Source organism: Thamnophis elegans, chromosome 16 (assembly GCF_009769535.1).
Source record: "Thamnophis elegans isolate rThaEle1 chromosome 16, rThaEle1.pri, whole genome shotgun sequence".
Taxonomy (NCBI): domain Eukaryota; kingdom Metazoa; phylum Chordata; class Lepidosauria; order Squamata; family Colubridae; genus Thamnophis; species Thamnophis elegans.
Genome location: NC_045556.1, coordinates 29,336,459 through 29,352,320, shown reverse-complemented (window position 1 = coordinate 29,352,320; position 15,862 = coordinate 29,336,459). Strand labels below are relative to the sequence as shown.

Sequence of the window (15,862 nt, the reverse complement as noted above, 5' to 3'; positions counted from 1 at the left end):
CTTTGGGCCAATCACCAGGAGATGGTGAGTTCTAGTTCTGTTTGCACCCCATGCATGCACAGCAGAGACCTGGAAATTAGCTGGCCAGTGGGAGGTGCGCGGTGGAGCTGAGCGGGGTGAAAGCTTGCATGTCCACAGAAAGGGCTATGCGTGCCATTACGCATGTCTTGGGGAGTGCTTAGCGGGCTGTGAGATGCTTGGGAAATTCTTGGCAAAACTCTCCCGAAATCACAACGAAGCTAACCCTGCCGCGGACAGAAACGTCCCTCCACGAAATCCTCCGAGACCAAGCAGGGAGGAGGTTGGTTCTCCCCAAATCCGCAAGAGGTGGATTCCTCCCTTCTCCCGCCGCCTCCCCAACACGCCAGGAGCCTGTCCATTCTGGGGCTCCGGCGAGCGTTTTTAAAAAAAGGAAAAAAAAAAGAAGAAATCACAAGCAATAGGTTAACAACTCTTTTTCTCCGGCTTCAAATGAAGAATATCAGAAAGCCGAGGGAATATTCGGCTTTCCAATTTGTACCAACCGCTCCGTGCTCCTTGCAATGTGTGTTTGACAGAGCTGACATTTTGTACCGCTGCGAGAAGGGAGGAGCGGGTGTGACATTTTTATTCATGGTAGCGAACGCCCTTGTAATGATCAGCCTTGGTCGATGCACTGACTGCAGCAGCCCCGAGCCCTGCGAGAACAAACACACGGCGAAGGCGACTCGGCTGCCTTGTTAGACAGCGCCAGGATCCTAACGAAGAAGCAGCAGCGGCTGGAAAAAATTTCACTGTCAAATCCTCAAGGACCCTGTCAGCGGAGAACTAACGGCATACATTTCTGGCGGAAAAACGCAGAAAATTCACCCGACGCGCGGGAAGCAAAAGGCACAAAGCTGGGCCGGGTTTTAAAAACTTTAACTTCTTTTTTTTTTTAAGAACAATAAAAAAAAAATCCCTGTCCACATTTCGATGCTTTCCCCTTGTGGGGCTGGTTCCTGAGCTCAAAGACGCAATCCGAAGCAGCTGCCGTTAAGGTGAACACTAAGCTGCATTTGATAACCTACAGGGAAGGACGGTCTGTCCTGCAGGTTGTTGCGTGCATATCAAATATGTTTCCGGCATCGATGGCAGCCCAGAAACCTTCTAGAAGTACGAGTGTGTGTTTCTAAAAGGGTGTCACACTTTTAGCTAGGTGAACTTGGCAGCTGCGGGAATCTATTGCGAGATTCCTGGCCATGTCTGGTCAATGTAATCGATGTTCTGACCCAGGCTTCCCAAGAGCATGAAGCAAACTCCTTGTCCCGACAAAAACCTCTTTTATGAATTGGCTGTGAATTCTGCTCATTCACATCCAGCGAAGTCTTTCAAGGGAGGATTTACGGTTACAGACCTTATCTGGCTTGGAGAGCTGCCAGGCCGATCTCTGCAGAACTTGGCAAGGAGTCTCGGAGAGTCACGAACCAATTAAGTGAACTAATTGCCTCCTGCAAACTCCACTCCCCTTTCGCTCCTCTTTTATTCCCTATGGGAAGGGCCATTCACCGTCCACCTGTGGCCTTACTCCCAAGTCCCTCCCTCCCTCTCATCATAATATCCTTCCTTCCTTCCCTCTTCAATCTCCTTTCTTCTTCCTTCCCCTCTTTCCTTCTTTTTCCTTCCTTGCTCTCTTCCCATCTTCCTTTCTTTTTCTTTCCTCTTTCCCTTTCTCCTTCCCTGTCCCTTCTTGCATGCTCAAATGTAAAGGGGGAAACATTTCTCCTTTGGTTTTGGTAGCCCTCTGCCAGCAAAAATGGAGTTTGGTGGGGGGGGCATGCGTCCCTCCACCACCCGAGCTCCCTTTTTATTAGCAGAGGCACCATGGCCCGTTCATTTGCTGCTTCCCCCATGGGCCAGATTTAAGCATCCCACAGGCCAGATCCAACTCCTGGGCCTCGAGTTTGACACCACTGACCCACAGGGATGGAGAAGGTGCATATCTGATAGCCACCGGAGAAAGCAATTGCGAGAACCGTCTGAAGGAGAAAAACGTCAGCTGAATGGTTCGTGTTTAAGAAGGAACAAGCATCACAAAAGCAATTCGGCTCCTCCTGAGCAGAACAGGGAGACCCACAAATGAGGGCCTCTCCCCTCTTTCTACCCCCACGGCAAAAAGCCACAACTCGCCCCACCAAGGCAGCTCCTCTGAAGGCAAGACGTGCAAGGACTCTCCCCAGTACTAGGAGCCTGCTGGTTTAACAACCGGTTCGGGGATTGCGTGCTTTGAAAGTGCTGAGGCACAGCAATGTGCTCTGCCAGTGCAAATCAGCTGAGTGTTGTGACTGCCAGCGGCCAGTGGGGCTGGCAGCAAAGTCGGACAGTGAGGAGGTTGGGGAGGAACATGGGCCAGTCCTGGGGGCTGGGGGAAGCTCAGACGAGGGCAGAGAGGAAGCTAGACAGCAGCGAGGCAGAGGAACAGCTGGAGCCTGTTCCCAGTGTGCGCATGTGCAGAACTGCCAGAAGACAAGAACAACTAAGAAATCAGGGTCGACTTGGGAGTAAAGCCACACCTCAGAGGTGATTGGCCCCTCCCATAGGAAATAAAAGAGGAGTGAAAGGGGAGGGGGCTTTTGCAGGAAACAATTCGTTCCTTCGTTCGTTTCAGGAGTGTGAAGATCTGTTCGTGAATCTCAGAGACTCTGTGCCCAGCCTTTCCTTGCACAGCCCCTTATTTGGAAAAATATTTACATGGCCGCTTTCCAAGCTAGATAAGGTCTGTGGTCATAAATACGCCTTTGAAAGACTGTTTGCCAGGCCTTGGCTGAACGTGAATGAGAGGAATTCACATTCGTTTAATAAAAGGGATTGGGAGTAAAGCCACACCTTGGAGGTGATTGGCCTCTCCCATGGGAAACAAAAGAGGAGTGAATGGGGAGGAGACTTTTGCAGGAAACAATTCGTTCGATTGTTTCAAGAGTAGAAAGTTCTGATGGTGATTATAAGAGACTATGTGCCGAGTTTCGCTTTGCCCTGCATTTGGAAATTAATTACCTCTCAGCGCTCTAAATGAGATAAGGTTCGTGTTGATAAACATTCCTATGAAAGACTGTTTGCTAAGCCTTGTGGACTGTGAATGAAAGGAATTCATAGATTTGTAAATAAAAGGGGTTTTGTCGGGATCAAGGCTCTGCTTCTTGCTTTCTAAGTAAGTCGGGTCAGAACACTGAGAAGATATAGGTAAGTAAAGCACAGGGGCGGGGCAGTTGGCCCACCTGGTCATCGCAGCGAACCAGTTCGCTCCCAGCTGATCGTCGGAGCTACCGTTTTGCCCAAACTGGCTGAATCCTATCCCTGATCCTCCCGTAGGTCGAAAGGTTGTTTGCAAATGCAGGGAGAAGAAACCGGGAGGCAGCTTCCCAACCATGTTGTGTTGTGTCGGGGAGCGGGAACGACGACAACTGAACGACGACAGCCGAAAGGTGTTTATGCTGTTGTCGCTTCAGCCAGCAGGCGGTTGAGCTCCATCCGCCCTCTTTGTGAGCAGATTAATGACTGCGACCGGTGGGAGAAGACACCCATGACCAACTGTCAACTCCAGTTGGGTGAGCCCCTAATGAGTTAAAATTAAATGTTGCAGTTAGGCTCGGCAACACACATACACACACTGCTCGCTCGTCCCCTTCAGTTAATCTGTCACTTAATGAAGAAAAGCGCCTCGGACAGAGACAGCCGGAGCGAGGAGCTGCCGGCTGACTTACAGCGCGCTGATTAAGGATGTTCCCCCCAACCGCAGCCAGTGGACTTCAGCAAACAAAATAAATAGACTCTATGCAAATGTGTTTGTCACTCTGACAGCACAACTCAATTAAGGCCGGCTCTGCCGGGGCTGTGAGCAGGCAGCCGCCACTGCCGAAACTGGGGGGGGGGGGGGGGGGGAGTGTTGACTGCCGTTGGATTTTGTGCATCGTTTGGGTCAGGGGAGGAAGACATTCGCTCCGAGTCTCCTTCTGCATCTTGGTCTCTTGAAGTGGCCTCTCCGGAACCTCTGCCCCAAAGGGTAATTTGATGTTCTTTTCATTTGGCATTTGAAGGGGTGAGAAGGGCCTTTCCTTTCCTTTTTTCCCCATGTTCTGCCCTTCCTTTTCTAATTTTCCTTTCTTTTCCCTTTCCTTCCTTTTTCCTTCTTTACTCCTTCCTTGTTTTTCCTTTCCCTTCCATCCTCCCTCCTTCCCTCGCTTTCTCTACCTTTCTTCCTTTCCTTTCCTTCTTTTTTCTTTTCTCATTCTATACTTCCTTATTTTTCCTTTCTTCCTCCTTCCCTTGCTCCCTCTTCCTTCCCCCCTTTCTTCCTTCCCTTCCCTTTTCTTTTTTCATTCCTTACTCCTTCCTTCTTTGTTTTACCTTTCCCTCCCTCACTTTTTCTTCCTTTCTTCCTTCCCTTTCTTTCCTTGCCTTCCTTTTTTTCATTCTATACTCCTTCCTTGTTTTTACTTTCCCTCCCTCTTCCTTTCTTCCTTCCCTTCCCTTCCATCCTTCCCTTCATTCCCTTTTTTCATTCTTTACTCCTTCCTCCTTCCCTCATTCCCTTGCTCCCTCTTCCTTCCCTTCCCTTTCCCCCTTTTCTTCCTTTCCTTCCTTTTTCATTTACTCCTTTCTCCCTCCCTTCTTCCTTTGTTCCCTCTTCCTTTCTTCCTTCCCTTCCCTTCCCTTCCCTTCTTCTGCCAACCTTTCTGATTGACAAGCTCAGCATCTTAGCCACTGAACCACCGCATCCCTTGGAATGTTATTACGTTATTAAGGGATGTTATTATGACTATATATCCCCTATCCCAGTTTCCCACAGTAGGAAAACGTGGCAGGCCTGAAGACCCAGGAATATTTCCAAATGTTACCAAACCTGCCAATGTCACCCTGGATCACTTGAGTCACTTCTTATCTCCTTGCCAAGAAAGCAATCCTTTAATCACTTCCAACCTTTCAATGTTGCCACTCCACTGAGCCAAGGGTCACCTGACGAAGACTGCCATCGAGGCCGGCAAAATTACCAATGACATCTCTCTCTCCCCCTTGATCCCAAAAAGCTTGCAAAGTTAAATCCATTATTTGTAATGATAAGAAAAGCTGAGCACCAAAGCATGGAGGCCTTTGAGCTCTGGTGCTGGAAAAGACTCCTGCGAGTCTCTTGGACTGCAAGGCCATCCAACCGGTCGGTCAATCAATCAATCAATCAATCAATCAGTCAGTCAGTCAGTCAGTCAGTCAATCAATCAGAATAGAGCTAGTCCTAGAGGTGATCAACCCTGGGTGCTCTTTAGAAGGCCAGATCCTGAAGAGGAAACTCAAAGACTTTGGCCACCTAAGGAGAAGGAAGGACTCCCTGGAGAAGAGCCTCATGCTGGGAAAGATGGAGGGCAAAAGAAGAAGAAGGGGACGGCAGAGAAGGAGGTGGCTGGATGGAGTCACCGAAGCAGCCAGCATGAGCTTAAATGGACGCCGGAGGATGGTAGAGGACAGGAAGGCCTGGAGGAATGTTGTCCATGGGGTCGCGATGGGTCAGACACCACTTCACAACTAACAACAACAACAATCAAGAATGTGAAGAGAGAAAGAGGGGGAGAAGGAATAGTGGAGAAGAGGAGAAAAGAGAAGGGGAGGAGGAGGGGAGAATGGGGAAGGAGGAGGAGGAGGAAGAGGAGGAGGAGAAGAAGGAGGAGGAGGAGGAGGAGGAGGAGGAGGGGCCGGCAAAGAAGGAGGTGGCTGGATGGAGTTAGCAAAGCAGTCAGCATGAGATTAAATGGACTCCAGAGGATGGTAGAGGACAGGAAGCCCTGGAGGAATGTGGTCCATGGGGTCGCGATGGGTTGGACACAACTTCGCAACTAACAACAAATGACAAGTCGCTTCATCCTGGCTGGTTTTCACAAACGGTATATCAGAGAACATCATAAAACCAAACCAGCTTGTTACCCACAAGAGTCAATACCGAAATATGAAGCCTGCTATTAAAGAGCCACTAATTGATTTTCCACCCCCACCCCCGTTGGTTGATTTTTTTTCTCTTCAAAGGGTGCTGCGGTGCTGATTATCCTAAGATACTGGTGGCTGGCTGGCACCAGGACTGAACGAAAGACAGTTGAAACCGAGGTAGAAGGATGGGAGTATTCTGAACTAGGCTTCTCCAGATCACGAAGCAGACTCTTTCTCCCGACAAAACCCCTTTGTTTTAAGCAAATGTGAATTCCTCTCATTCACTTCCAGCAAAGTCTTTTCAAGGGTGAATTGACAATCACAGACCTTATCAGGCTTGGAGAGCTGCCAGGCTGATATCTTCCAAACGCCACGCTGTAGCAGCAATTCCTTGGCAAGAACTCAGGAACAGATCTTCAACCCAATGAATTGAACTAATTGTCTCCTGCAAACTCCACTCCCCTTTCGCTCCCCTTTCTTCGCCATTCACTGTCCACCTGTGGCTTTACTCCCGAGTCGGCCCTTGTTCCTTAGCTGTTCCCTTCTCCTGGCAGCCCTGCGCATGCGCACACTGGGAACACGCTCCAGCTGTTCTTCTGCCCCACTGATCTCTGACTCCGAAGGCAGCTGATAACTGTCGGACAGCCCTGGCCCCCTCTCAGCTTCTGACACAGAGCCCTCATCCGAGCCTTCCCCAGACTCCAGGACTGGCCCAGGTTCCTCCCCAATCCTCCTCAATGTCTTAGTCTGCCATCAGCTCCACTGGCTGCTGGCGGGCCACAACAGGAGGAGCCAAGATTGGGTGATATTTTCTTCAGCAGGAGGGGAGGTGGCTCCCTCAAAGATGCAAAACGACTGTTGGAAATATCTCATGGACTAGATATACCCCCAAACTTCAGACTGGCACCTGCTAGAACTCCTGTGTCAGAGTGTGCATAGTGTGACTATGTGAGACAACCCGGGAGCCGTAACATCAAACATAATTTTGTCTCTCTCATAGCCTGCAGAACCATGCTCCTCCCCGCCCAGCTTCCGTTGTGCTTTATACAGTCTCCTTGTCAGCAACATTTTACTGCACACAGCCCCTCTAACATACACACTGTGCAATGCCCCCAGTCCTCCAAAGCCAGAATTATGCTGGCTAATGCTTTTTCATTTCTTCCCTGGTCCCCATCATTCAGGACTGATGGTGGATTAATAATTACACAACTCATCCCTTCGCAGGTACATGTCCATCTTTATACTCCAGGAGAGGTACCGTATTTATCGGAGTATAAAACGCACCCTCCCCCCCCAAAAGAGGGTGGAAATCTGGGTGCGTCTTATACACTGAATGCAGCATTTTTTGGCCTACCGAAAACACGTCCCCTTTGTAAAAATGGAGGTGCAGAGGGTTTGGGAGGCTTGCAAAATGCTCCTGGGGGCTGGACAAAAACGAGCAAAAAATGGGCCGGTTTTGTGCCCCCAGCCCCCAGGAACATTCTATAAGCCTCCAAAAGCCTCTGCATGCCCCCCCTTTCTTTTTTTTTACAAAAAAGGCTCATTTTTGCTCGTTTTTGCTCCCCCCCCCCCGGAGCACTCTACAAGCCTCCCAAAGCTCTGCGTGCCCTTTTTTTTGCAAAAAACGATGCATGCAGAAGGTTTGGGAGGCCTGCAGAATGCAAAAATCTTTTTTAAAATTTAAAAATCATGGTGCATCTTATACTCGGTGCATCTTATAGTCCGAAAAATACGGTGGTTTCCTCTCATTATGCTGACGGAAGCGTTGTTGCTTGTTTCCGTTACAAGCACTGACCACTAACAAACCACGATGCACAACCCCTTTGACTCTGGAGCAAGCTCTCAATGGGTTTCTCCTCTCTCTGGTTTCTCTAGTCACTCTGGCCTTCTCCCTGGACTGGGTCCATAGCTCAGTCAGAGTGTATGCAGTGTGACTATGTGAGACAATCCAGGAGCAATAACATCAAACAGAGGTTTATAAGAATGAATAGTGGTTTATCTATACAAAAGAATATACATACATATACTAGGCAAAGGCCAAACAATCAGCAGCTACAGCAAGGAAGAACACACAGAGAGTGAGATATGCCTCAACAGGGCCTCTCTTATAATAGAGACTCTTAAAGTGATAACAATAAAAAAAAACTGCTGACTCATGGCTACCATTGCATCATCATTACAGCATTGGGTCACCTCTTGAAGTATTTCTCTGACATCCTGATTGCTCCATGTATTGGCAGGCATTGTCCATTGCTGAAGCTTTCCATTTCTTTCTGACAGTTTGTGAAGGTTCAGATTATGAGTGTTTGATCTTCCATGAATTCCTCCCTCAGCATCCAGAGAACAATAGGGTGTAACAGATGTGGGTTCCTACCAGTTCGCACCTATTCGGTAGAACCGGTTTGTCAAATCTACCGAACCGGTTAGAAGAGGTTCCACCAGTGGACCTGGAAAGCAGGCCACACCTACAGAAGAGGTTCCAAAATTTTTTGAAACCCACCACTGGTCCTTGGATATGGTTATTCTACACTATCATGCTCATATTTGCCCCACCCGAGTGTTGGATGTTGAATGCAAGTTGTGTTTTTATTACTTTATTTATTTTGTTCACATATTGTTTGTTTTGAATTGCACCCCCTCCCTAATGATTGTAAGCCGCCCTGAGTCCCCTCAGGGAAAAGGGCGGCCTATAAATCCAAATAAAATAACAAAACAAAAAAAAAATTATAAAACTCCGTGCCTCTGTGAAAGGTAAGGATGACTACTGCGTTTGTGGTGCAATCAGAACATTGCGTATGTTGAAGTTGTTTTAACGCAAACCAAAGATGCCTTTTAAAAAACAAGTTTACATCGTATTCTTATGCATGCCAGTGCTGTGTGTGAGGTAATTTAAGGTGGTTCTGACAAGTGTTGTTGGCATCTTCATATCCGGTCACATGGGCAGCAAGCCACTCCCATCCGGTCACATGGGTGGCAAGCCACTCCCACAAAGGAGGCCACACCCACAGAGTAGGTTCAAACAATTTTTGAAACCCACCACTGGGGTGTAACCTAGACCAGTGTTTCTAGTTATCAACCTTGGAGACTTTAAGAAGTCTGGACTTCAACTAACACTGCCTGGGAAATTCTGGAAGTTGAAGTCCACCCATCTGAAAGTCAACTTAAAGGTTTTAAACTAGTCTTACTACAGGAAGTTACAAGTCATCTCCACAGCTTACCTGGCCAAAGTGAACAGTGATGGGTCGCCGGTCATCTCGGAGTTTGGGGTCCCTCTTTTCAGCCAAGGGAGAGGGCGTCGTTCTTGAGGTTGACTCTTCTGGCATGGTGGAACAGCCATTTTCACTGATGTCCTGCCCAGAAGAATAAATAGAATTACACCACCTTTCATTCTGTTCTGACCGAGGCTTCCTGAGAGCACGAAGCAAACTCTTTGTCGCAACAAAAACCCTTTTTATTAATTTGCTGTGAATTCTGCTCCTTCACATCCAGCAAAGTCTTTCAAGGGAGGATTTATGGTCACAGACCTTATCTGGCTTGGAGAGCTGCCAGGCCGATCTCTGCAGAACCTGGCAAGGAGTCTTGGAGAGTCACCAACCAATGAAATGAACTAATTACCTCCTGCAAACTCCACTCCCCTTTCGCTCCTCTTTTATTTCCTCTGGGAGGAGCCATTCACCGTCCACCTGTGGCCTTCCTCCCAAGTTGACCCCTGCTCTTTAGCTGTTCCCTTTGTCTGGCAGCTCTGCGCATGCGCACACTGGGAACAGGCCCCAGCTGTTCTTCTGCCTCACTGATGCCTGACTCTGAAGGCAGTTGATAACTGTCAGACGGCCCTGGCCCCCTCTCTGCCTCTGACACAGAGCCCTCCTCAGAGCCTTTCCCAAACTCCAGGACTGGCCCATCTTCCTCCCCAATCTCCCTGCTGTCCGAATCTGCTGGTGAGCCACAACAGATTCTGAGGGTGAGGACTCTATGTCAGGCCTGCAGCGGTTCCTTTAAGAATCTTTGGCCTGCCACACTCTCATGAAGAGTGGGGAATAGCAAGGGGTAGAATGTGCTGTTTTCAAAATAAACAAATCCTTTCTAGAAGTTCAAGGTTATTCTTTGTCTCCGCACCTTTGCAGTTGACCGGAAGAAGCTGGGTGGAGTCCTAGTAAGGAAGAAGAGGATTGGACCATGCGATGGATTTGTGGGTGTGGGGACAAGATCATGAACTTTAAACTGGGTTGAATCCCAGGAAGTTTTAGAATTGGGATTTCATAGCATGATGCCAATATGTCTGTTTTATTAAATTGGAACTTTAAGGATGACTCTGCCTTGGACTCTGATTTAATCCTGCATGATATTTGGAACGCTGACACTCTATTCAGGTTGCTCATTGCACTTTCTACAATTTCCCCGAAGCGTGTAATTCTTGTGTATAGGTAATTAACCAGTCGGTGAAAAGCCAGGTGGGTCTACGAGAGCCCGTGGCTTGAGCACAGGACCGAGGGAACACGTATAACGAACCAGGCGAGAATTCAGGCAAGTTAAGGACAGAGATGTTCCACACAATGTCTTCCAAGATTAGAACTAATGAAAAGGCTTCAGCTGTCCTCCGTGCAATGAAGCCAGCTGTGCAGGAAACTTCAGCCTTAAACTTCTTTGTGACAAATGTCGAGGCACTAATGCCTGGTAAATATAGAGACATGTGACCTCGAGGCCGGGCTGCTTTGATGGCTGACCTCTGACCTGCCCCTCAAGTTCTCCCCTGGTTTAAATACTCTAATGAGGCCGGTAAGCCGATAGCCAATTAGAAAGCATTCTTTGGGGAGCACAGGATGACCTAAACCCCTTGGTCCAACATAACAAAGCATGGACGGACCTTGTGCAAGACAGAAAGAAAAAAAAAAGCATAGAAAGCCAAGGTTTTCCACAAGAAGAAGAAAAAATGTGCCACAGAAAAATGAAGGACCTGTAAAAAAAATTTAAAAGAAAAGAAGACTCCCCATGCGGGAAGGGACTTCATATAAACTGGATATAATCTTGTCTTTGTAGAACTTGGCTAACTCAGAGAAGGGCCCAGACAAAGGGGGGACTAGAATAGAATAACAGAGTTGGAAGGGACCTTGGAGGTCTTCTAGTCCAACCCCCTGCTCAGGCAGGAAACCCTACACCACTTCAGACAAATAGTTATCCAACAACATCTTAGAAACTTCCAGTGTTGGAGCATTCACAACTTCTGGAGGCAAGTGCCACTGATTAATTGTTCTAACTTGTCAGGAAATTTCTCCTCGGTTCTAAGTTGCTTCTCTCCTTGATGAGTTTCCACCCATTGCTTCTTGTCCTGCCTGAGGTGCTTTGGAGAATAGCTTGACTCCCTCTTCTTTGGGGCAGCCCCTGAGATATTGGAAGACTTCTATCAGGTCTCCCCTGGTCCTTCTCTTCACTAGACTATCCATACCCCAATTCCTGCAACCGTTCTTTGTGACAAAGTTGGAGACCATATCTAGTTAGAACAACAGCAAAAAAGTTGATAAAGGAGGACCACGTCGGTGCTGAAACCCCTTGGGAGATACCTCCAAGACCATCGTTGAACATGGGAAGTAGGTCAAAAGCTTGTTTGCAGGTGGCCGCAAAAATGCAACCATCTGGAAGGGGAGGGGGTCATGCTGTCCTTCTGTTCTTGCCGTTGACCTGGCCAATTCTACGGAGCTGAGGGTTCAACAGAGGCAATTGTTGTGGCCCGCCGGTGGCCTGCGGAGCTGGCAGCAGAGTCGGACAGTGAGGAGGTTGGGGAGGAACATGGGCCAGTCCTGAGGGGTGAGGAAAGCTCAGATGAGGGCTCTCTCGTTGGAGGCAGAGAGGGAGTCAGACAGCAGTGAGGCAGAACAGCTGGAGCCTGTTCCCAGTGTGCGCATGCGCAGAACTGCCAGAGGACAAGAACAACTAAAAAAGCAAGGTCGACTTGGGAGTAAAACCACACCTTGGAGGCGATTGGCCCCTCCTAGAGGAAACAAAAGGGGAACGAACAGGGAGTGGACTTTTGCAGGAAACAATTCGTTCATTTGGTCCAGAAAGTTCTGTTCGTGATTCTCAGAGACTCTGTGCCAAGTTTTGCTTTGCCCTGTGTTTGGAAGCTAGTTATCTGGCAGCTCTCCGAGCGAGATAAAGTGCGCGTGGATAAACACTCCTTTGAAAGACTGTTTGATAGCGTTGCAGACTGTGAATGAAAGGAATTCACAGTCGTGTAAATAAAAGGGGTTTTGTTGGGACCAAGAATCTGCTTCTTGCTTTTCAAGGAAGCCTGAGTCAGAACAGCCATGCTGGGAATGGGTCGTTTCCTTTGACCCACAAAACCAAGAAACGGCACTGCACTCTGTTAGCTGTCCATTTGCAGATGGCTGGAAGGAAGCCGCGGATGCTTTCAACGTCCCATCCCACAAATGAAGACAGGGATCGGGAGGGAGCGCCATTTAATCTTCCACGATCGTATTAGAGAAAGGACCTCCGAGACACCAGGCTGACCTTTGCAGAATTCAAGCCAGCATCTCTTATTTGCAATTCAAAGCCAACGTTGGAGCAAACCGAGGGCAAAGAGAGACTCTTGATTATCTCCGAGGGGTCACCATTGCAATGCGCAGCCAAAGAACAATGGCCTTCCCTCGTCTTTGGTGCATTTTAAAATTTCTCCCGCTGCTGTCACTCCTATTTGGCAACTGGAACATCAAAGGTGAAATGTAAGATTTAGCCATTCTCCTAAAAAGCGGGACATTTTTCGTGCTAATGTTAAGAAATGGAGAGTGGCAGTGGGCTTGGTTAGATCCTCAAATTAAGTCAGCCAGAAGACGGAGGGACACCAGCCAGTCTCGGAGCGAAGAAGGGAAGCTCTCGTCTTATTCCCACTCTCTTTCCTGCTGGTTGAATTCCCTCCCTTTCCCGTGTAATTGAGGGTTAAAATCTGGAATTGTATCTCCGGAAGAGAAGTGGGAACTGGTTAGCAATGGAGATGTCACTAGCTTGGGCCTCGAAGGTGGTCCTAGGAAACAGAAGTTTGCTCCTGGAGAACATCTGTGGAAGATCTCAAGGTCCAAGATGATGCCTTGACCACGTTGGCTTTGACAGGATGAAAGAGAGGAGAAGACTAGGAATGGAAGGAAAACAAGGAGTTGGAGAAGGATGCTTTTTCTTCGACGCTTTCTTCAAACGTTCACCCAATGTCTTTTCATTGTCTGATCTAGAAGAGTGTTTTCCATAACTGCTTCAACAGTTGTTCAAAATGGCTCCTCAACCCAGCAGGACCCTCGTTGGGAACTTCACCAGATGTTCTTCAGCGCCTCACTCTCCTTTGCTCCCTTGTCTTCTGCTTTTCCCCTCTTCCACCCGGTCAAAGCCAAGAACTTGAAGCTGGAGATAACATATGAAGAACGTCTGCAGGAACTGGGCATGTCTAGCTTAATGAAAAGAAGGACTAGGGGAGACATGATAGCAGTCTTCCAATATCTCAAGGGCTGCCATATAGAAGAGGGAGTCAAACTATTCTCCAAGGCACCTGAGGGCAGGAAAAGAAGCAATGGGTGGAAATTAATCAAGGAGAGAAGCAACTTAGAATCATGGAGAAATTTCCTGACAGTGAGAACAATTAATCAGTGGAACAACATGCCTCCAGAAGTTGTAAATGCTCCAATACTGGATGTTTTTAAGAAGATGTTGGATAGCCATTTGTCTGAAGCGGTGTAGGGTTTTCTGCCTAAGCAAGGGGTTGGACTAGAAGACCTCCAAGGTCCCTTCCAACGCTTATTCTATTCCAACCTTTATTCTGTTATCTTCTTTAGGATCCATCACTTATTTTCAGGTGGGAATAAAGCTCTCCAAAGTGTAAGGCGACCTTCCCCCCCACAATCATTTGGGCTGTCAGATCAGCATGCGCCAGAAAGCGCAAAGAACGGGCACATGCTTAAATCTGGGGAGGAAGCATGCGTGCTGCGTGTTTCTTTTGGCTCAGGACCACTGAACACACACCGCAACCACACACTTTTAGGCTTGCTCACAGGAAAGATGGCACCCTTGCAGGCCTCAAGTGGGCAGCCTCCATTCTCTTGGCCGTGTCCCCATTTTTGGGGGGTGGTGGGGGGAGGCGGGGAGCGAAGGAACAGCCATTCCGTGTCAGGCCTTAATGTATTTGCTTTTTGTCTGTGAATATTTATAACAGTGGGGGGAAAAATCCGGGACAGCTGGTAATGCATTTTGAAGTGTGTTAACAACACAGCACCAAACGGCTCTCTATTGATCCGTAATGCCTTTTTTCTTTCTTTTCTTCCCCCCACCCCTCTTCCCGGCCGAGCATTTCTTCTGTTTTTCTTTCTGTTTCCCCCACCCCACCCTACCCCTAAATACATACTTCAAGTACCTTTTGCTTCAAGCGAATTTTCACCTCCCTTATTCCCATTTTTGCATGATCTTTTGCCTGCATATGAGAGAGAGAGGGAGAGGGAGAGAGAGAGAGAAGAGGGGCTGTTAGTTTAAGAGAGAAACCCCTATTTGGCTCCCGAGACAAGGGGCTTTGCACAGCCCACCCAGGTCCACCTTCTCTGATTACTGAGACTGGGAGTGGGAGGTGGAGAATGGACCATCGTGGGCATCATAATGGGCATAAAAACAAATAAGGAGACAAGAGGTTAAAAAAACAATCTTTAATGAGAGGAAGAGATTTCTGTTGGTGGGAGAACATCCTGGTTTTAAAGCGAGAGGTTCTTATTTTATCCCCTAATTATTTTTTATCTCTGCTGCGTGCTCTCGGCTGGAGGGACTGAGGGACAGTCCAGCTTCTACATCTGCCTGGCCTGCTGTGGAAGAGAAATGTCTGGAGCTCAGACCAAGCGGGAGACACCAGATTTTGGGGTTCCCTGAGGGTTCCCACCAAAAGGACCAGCCATGCAGAGGGCAGGCGGTGCCCACAAGTCCTTTCATCAAAGCTTTGCAGGCACCACGCGAGGAAGGAGGCCAGAAGAAGCTCAGGGCTGATAGACATGAAGGGGTGTCAAACTCGATTTCATTGAGGGCCTCATCAGGGTTGCATTTGACCTCAGGGGGCTGGGCTGGGGGCGTGGCCAGCTTGACGCCACTCATATTGGGGACGCCTGTGGTGACCCGAGCTCTCAGCCAGGGAAAACGGGTTCCTGAGCTCCATTTTCAGCCACAACGGCCTCCTGACACCCTCTGCTAGTAAAAATGGAACTCAAGAGGGCTGTGGGGCACGCTTCTCCCTAAGTCGTATTGAAATCTTGCAAAAGTGTCAACTACAAAGTTAAATACAGGTAGTTTAAACAACTGGTCGTTTAGTAAACTTTGGAAATGAAGACGGGCCTGCCTTGAAGCTACAGGTGGTGGTGGGATTCAGCCGGTTCACACCATCCAAGAAGCTTCTTCAGCTCTGATTGGATTTTTTTGGGGGGGGGGGGGAACGGAAGGATTTATTTGTCCACCCCAAGGATAAAACACCCAGACACAAACTGAATAAGGTGGAATATGCAGTACAATGCAATGAGCTACGTGCAGATCTGTGCATTGGGGAAACAAAACAGCCACTTCGCAAACACATGACTCAACACAGGAGAACAAACCTATCAGGACCCGATTCAGCAGTCCGTCCACATTTCAAAGACAAGAGGGTCACTCTTTTGAAGACACGCTTTGGACAGAGAGGACCACTGGTTTGAAAGAGGGGGTCAAGGCAGCCAGCGATGTCCAAATTGAACCACCCTCTCTCAACAAAAGGGGGGGGATACGACATCATCTATCTCCTGTCTACAACACGGTCCTTTCAGTAGCTCCACGCCCATTTGCACCACTCAGGTGACCCTGAGGACACCGAGAAGCCTCCAAGTGGCCTCAATGACCCTCTATAAGGATGCAAAGGACCAGCTGTCTGCAAGGAGCATCAATCCTTCCATTC

At 48.4% G+C, this 15,862-nt stretch overlaps 1 protein-coding gene across 3 annotated transcripts in view; it reads right to left on the bottom strand.

Annotated features, from left to right (window-relative positions):
• Positions 1-15,862, bottom strand: part of DENND1A (DENN domain containing 1A) — a 257,523-nt gene that overhangs the window by 34,553 nt on the left and 207,108 nt on the right. For all 3 annotated transcript variants that reach the window (XM_032232687.1, XM_032232685.1, XM_032232686.1), the window contains exons 18-19: positions 14,318-14,374; positions 9,147-9,278 (exon numbers count right to left, since the gene is read on the bottom strand). In XM_032232687.1, the coding sequence (XP_032088578.1) occupies positions 9,147-9,278; positions 14,318-14,374 (189 nt within the window). The remainder of the gene's footprint in view (positions 1-9,146; positions 9,279-14,317; positions 14,375-15,862) is intronic.